Source organism: Neltuma alba, unplaced genomic scaffold (genome assembly GCF_004799145.2).
Source record: "Neltuma alba isolate B1F8T4 unplaced genomic scaffold, ASM479914v2 tig00005754_pilon, whole genome shotgun sequence".
Taxonomy (NCBI): Eukaryota; Viridiplantae; Streptophyta; class Magnoliopsida; order Fabales; family Fabaceae; genus Neltuma; species Neltuma alba.
In genome coordinates, this window is record NW_021634220.1 from 44,732 (window position 1) to 50,731 (window position 6,000).

A 6,000-nucleotide genomic window follows, 5' to 3' on the forward strand; every position below is an offset into this window, starting at 1 on the left:
GTAAGAGCTATGGATAATTTTCCCTTATTTCAACTTGTATGCATAGATCCTACCAAGCGTTCACAATTAGATTGGGAAACTCACTACAAAATAATAGAAGGCATTGCCCAAGGTCTTCTTTACCTTTACGAGGAACCTCAATAGCGGATTATTTATCGTGATCTTAGGTCAAGTAACATTTTTAGATGCAGAAATAAACTTTAAGATATCTGATTTTGGCTTGGCACAGTTATTTGTCTTAGATCACACTCAAGTCAATACAAATAGAATAGCAGGAACACTGTCAGTATCAAATGATAGCATGAATACAAAAATGTTTATCCATAACAAACGAAAAAAAGGTTTAATATAGTTGTCAAGAGATATAGTGATGATTACATTGATGGTTCAGTTGTTGTGCGTTGATTCTTGAGATGATAAGTAGCCAAAAGAATGGAAGCTTTTACTACAAAGAGAACGTAGAGCATCTGCTAAGTGTTGTGCGCCTTTCACCTTATTGTCATGATTTCTCAACCTTCCATTAGAATTAGAAAATCAGTCATTATAAATTTATGCTCAAGGAATTGAAAAGCTTTGAACTGACCGAACACGCAGCTTCATGCAGGTATGGAAAAGCTGGATGAAAGACTGTCTTTAATATTGTAGATTCCACACTAAAATATGGTTCAAGAAATGAAATAATGAGATGCATTCACATTGGTGTGTCCGAGCATCTTGCAGACCAACCATGGCTTCAACTGTTCTCATATTTAGCAGCAATTCTTTCTGTCTTCCATCTCCAATTCAACTTGGATTTTAAATTAATTACAGAAGCTTCCCAGAAACCCAACATGGGGAGTATAGTTTTGATTCAACAAGCTCCGGAAAACAAGAAAGCAAATCCGTTGAAATATTATCAGCCAATGAAGTCTCCATAACTGATCTATATCCTCGATAAAGAAGGATATAGAAATGGTTGTCGGAGATGCTGTTCATCATTTTTCTAGAAATTTTACAGATCTGGATATAAGTATTGAGGATATTTATTTTTCTTTTATGTCTTTGGGAAATCTTCCTTCTACAACTGAATATATGTGGATATAAACGATGTTGTTATTCTGATTATTAAAAGGTTTTGTCGGAAAGCTTCATGAATCCAGATCATGCCAATTGCATCTTTGGCTGAAGTTTTCAAGCACTTTTTTGCCAACAATTTTCCAAACATATTTATGCTTCTATTTCATTTAATTCAATTATGAACTTTTTTTGTTGTTGATCAATTTATGAACTTTATTGATCTGTTAACATTGTCTTTCTTATGGTATTCCCGTTATTATATTTTTGGATTATATATAGAAGGCTAAAATATACTTTTAGTTATTTAATTTTATACAATATTTCATTTTAGCTCCTTAATTTTAAAAAATAAACTTTTAGTTTTCTAACTCTAAAACTGTTAATAAAAAAATGATGATATATATTGAGCCATTGAATGTTAATTAAAGGGAAAATGCCAGAAAAATGCACCTCCAACTCCAAAAGCCCAAAAACGTCCGCCGAATTTCAGTAATCCTGTTTTGGTACCAGCAGACCATTCTGGGATTATTTTCTTAAACAAAAAGACCAAACCGCCCTCACCCATTACAAAGCGTGGGCACCACATGGGCACCACAATAAACCGCACACCGAAGGAAGATAGGCGGGAAGGAAAGGAGAGAAACGTGCGTGTTCCAGCAGGTCGAAGGTGACGAAAACGTGGTGGTTCGAAAGGGTAAGTGTTTTTCTGGAATCATATGACTGTTTCATCCTCCATGCATGACTGTTGCGGTCTGTTTTCTTCATTTTGGTGGTCCTGCGTTCTGTATGTGGCGTTGAGGGTTCAGAGTAGGTAAGGGGCGGCATTACGTAAGGCATACGTTCTTCATATTGGGGTGTTGGTTTTTCCTTTTTTAGGTGTGAGAATGGTCATCAATCTGAACAAATGAGTTGATTAATGTTAGATAAGGTTAGGGTTCTGGCCAAGTTAGTTTTGTCAGCTTAAGAGGGAGACGATGCTGTAGCAATCGTAAGTTGATTCATCTGGAGGTATTGGTTGTTGTTTTTAACTTGTGGGAATGGAACGTATGAGTCGGGTAGTGAGTGATAGAGTTAGCTTAGTCTGGGACGGTGTTTATAATGATCTGTTTTTGGGGATAGCAGATGGTAGCTGAGGGAAATTGGAAGAAGCGCTGCGATGATCACGTATATAAGTAGGCTGAATATCCATAGTAATGAGGTTGTGAAGGGTGTTGTTAATAGTTAAAGTGGAGTTGTGAAACGATATATTGAAGTTGTTAACTTTGAAAGTAGCTGTGTTGGGTTTATGAAATATCCTTTTTACAGAGATGACATTGTGATGAAATATTTTCCTTGTTTGTTGCAGGGTATAATGCAGAATGAGTTGCAATATTGGGTCAACATATTCAAAGACACTTGCGTTGATTTTTCATCTTGGTGGAAACTTTGTTAATAATGTTGAAGGTGAAATGAGATACAATGGTGGGAGTGTGAGAGTTAGAACGATAAAACAGGGGATAAGATACGAAGAGTTGAGGTTAATGATATTGGAATGGTTTGATATAGATGTTAATATTTGTGACATGAAATATACAGTGAGCCTCGATGATAAGGCATTAGTAGATTTGGTTGATGATAGTGAAGTTGATAATCTTTTTCAGTATAATGACACTAGTGCACATGTGTATCTAGCATTGAAGGAGAGTACACCGGAAGTAATGGATGATCCACAAATGTGAGACTTGTTTTTTTATGGTTATTTTAGTTGTTATTTGTTATATTGTTGTTGTGAATTTGCTAACAAAAGTTGTAATTATGCATGCAGCATTGACAACTACTTGGGATTGTCACAACAAATGTGTTTTTTGTCAAGTAGGGAGAATAATATGGACGGAACAGTTTGTGATGAAAATGGGGGTGACTGTGTAAGAGAAGGCGGTGGGGGATGTCATGTGAGGCTAGTAAGTACAGTAGAGATTGCACCAACACCAATGCCCGAGATGAATGCTGTGAAGTGGAAGGAATTGTTGTTAGGAAAGAAGCAAACTTTTGCAAATGCCACAGAATTCAGAAAGGCAGTATATAAGTTTAGTATTGCAGAAAACTTCGAGTACAAATATGTAAAAAATTGTGAGGAATGTGTGCATGTGAAATGCAAAGTTGAAGGTTGTCCTTGGCGGATAATAGCAAGAGTAGCTGCGAAGAGAAGTCCTTTCCTCGTTGTAACTCGACTGAGTAATGAACATGTGCATAATGCCCAAGAGATGATGCAAGTTACACATGGTGGAAGAGCAGCCTTGACATCATCAATTATCATTGAGGAGGTAAGGGATCACACTGAAAAGCGTCCAAATGAAATAAGGAGGACCTTGGCAAGGGATTATGGTGTGAAGTTGACATATAAGCAAGCATATAGGGCTAAGGAAAAAGCATTAGAGGAAATACAAGGGAGGCCTGAACAGTCATACATGTTGATACCATGGATATGTCAACGATTGAAGGAAACCGATGAGAAGACGGTAGCTGAATGGGTAGCAACTGTTAACAATATATTTGAGCGTGTTTTCATAGCATATGGTTGTTGCATAGAGGGTTTTTTGTCTGGGGCAAGACATATACTGTACATAGATGGAACACATTTGAGTGGACCATATAGGGGAACACTGCTATCAGCCTCAGCATATGACGCGGACAATGAATTGTTACCATTCGCGTATGCTATTGTGAAAGGAGAGACTTATGAGGAGTGGGCATGGTTCTTAAACATGATAAAACAGATAGTTGGTGCAATCCAATTAATTATTGTGTCAGATCGTCACAATGCAATAATAGGAGCTGTTGGAGCAATATTTGGAGGTGACCGTCATGCATACTGTTATAGACACGTGAAGGAAAATTTCAGCTCTGAAATGAATAAATTATACAGAGGTAGGAGGAGAACTAGTGGTATTAGTAAGGAAGTTGGATTAAAGTTGCTTGATGACATTGCATATGCAAGGGTTAACGTTGAGTTTGATAAGGCAATGACAAGGATGGGAAATTTCAGTCCTCAGTTACTTCAGTGGCTTAACAATCATGGTGATATTCATAAGTGGGCAATGAGCAAGTTTGCATATAAACGGTGGGATAACATAACAACGAACATTGCTGAGTCATTCAATGCTTGGATTGTAAAGGAAAGGCAGCATAATGTTGCCCAACTTATTCATGAACATCGTGAGAAGGTTGCAAGGAAGATGTTCGCAGCAAGTGTGGCAATGAGGAACTGGAGAAATGGTGTGGGTCCAAACATTGATGGAAAAGTGATGGAAAATGTGGCTAGATCGATTCATATGCATGGTGAACCTTATGGAGGTGGTAGGGTCTGTGTACATACTTCGCGTGGAGCCTTATATGTCAATGTTCAGTCACATGAATGCACTTGTGCTGCATGGCAAATGACAGGGATTCCGTGTCCACACGCTTGTGCTGCAATAAGGGTGGTTCATGCAAATGTGTATGATTTTGTGGAGGACTGTTATAAAATAACATCCCAAGAGAAGATTTATGGGAACACCATGATTCCAGTAGTGACAATTGACAGGCCTAATCCTAATGATTATATGCTGCAAAATATGGGAAACCAAGTGTGGCTATACCCACCTACAACTAGTAGACCTTCGGGAAGGCCAAGAATTAGGAGGCGGGAATCCCAATTCCAAAACAGGAAGATTTACCACTGTGGACAGTGTCATGAACCTGGGCATAGTAAAAGAACATGCAGAAATCCAAACCCAAGTTAAAATTGGTAGTCCACGTGTGGGTTTATTTTGTAAAGGTTATTTTTTGTTGTGGCTTGTAAATATTTTGCAACTCTTCATATTTTTTTGGATGAAGGGTTGTGTCATGTGGGAAGTCGACATCGTAAGTCACACATAGTCAGTGAAATGTGTATTTTGATGTCAGTGACAAGAAAACATTAAGTGGGGATGAAATATTAATGTTAGCCTGTCACTGATTGTAAGTACTGTCAGGAAGGATCTGGTTATAGGAAAATACCTATATTGAAGTTGTTATTTCCTTTAACTGTGTTGTTAACAATGACAGAAGTTGCAAGACGAGTCCCCTTATTATTCATGTTTGATATTGTTGCCTTATATTTTATGTTTTTAAGTATGATCATCGTATATGAACTTCATTTGAACTGAGTTAAAAATATGGGTATTACTAATCATTTTGTTTTATGACAGTTGTTAAACTTTTACTCGAGTTGTTGAAACATTATTTAGTGGTTGTTATATGGTTTACTGAAGTTGTAATATGGTGGGTTTAGTCATTATTGGAAATGCTGTTGGGAACGCATATTGAAGTGGGTTTAGTCTGTAAACACGTTTCTAAAGAGGGCGTAAGCACGCCTGTATACCAGGTGGTAACAGGTATACCTGCGTTGTGATAACCTTATACTGACGTTGTTAAAAGGTTAACCGAAGTTGTGAAAAGGGTTTTTTCCCCCATCTTGAGGAAGCTGTTGTGAATACCGATACTAAAGTTGTAAAATTTTAAAATAATGTTGTTAAGGCATACACTGGAGTTGTGAAATTTCTCCCCGATCTTCAACACATTTCCAACGAGGGTGTGGGCGTGCAAGAGACCCGTTAGCTTACGGGTATACTTGAGTTGTGTAAAACCTATACTTAAGTTGTTAAACGCTTCACCGAAGTTGTAAAAGGGGGTATTTGTTTCCATCTTCAGAAAGCTGTTGTGAAAACCTATACTGAAGTTGTAAAATAGTATAATAATGTTGTTAATGCATACACTGGAGTTGTAAAATTTCTCCCCGATCTTCAACACGTTTCCAACGAGGGTGTGGGTGTGCAAGGGACCCGTTAGCTTACGGGTATACTTGAGTTGTGAAAAACCTATACTTAAGTTGTTAAACGCTTCACCGAAGTTGTAAAAGGGGGTATTTGTTTCCATCTTCAGAAA

General features: G+C 37.6%; 1 protein-coding gene across 1 annotated transcript; it reads left to right on the forward strand.

Moving 5' to 3' along the window:
* The first annotated feature begins 2,921 nt into the window (after positions 1-2,921).
* LOC114748603 (uncharacterized) lies at positions 2,922-4,817 on the forward strand. Its single transcript, XM_028937043.1, has one exon. It carries the CDS (start codon positions 2,922-2,924, stop codon positions 4,815-4,817), a length of 1,896 nt encoding a protein of 631 aa, XP_028792876.1.
* The last annotated feature ends 1,183 nt before the right edge of the window (positions 4,818-6,000 follow it).

What these genes read in the sequence shown, in the direction of transcription:
- LOC114748603 (XM_028937043.1), top strand. Translation starts at nt 2,922, where the DNA reads ATGGACGGAACAGTTTGTGATGAAAATGGGGGTGACTGTGTAAGAGAA.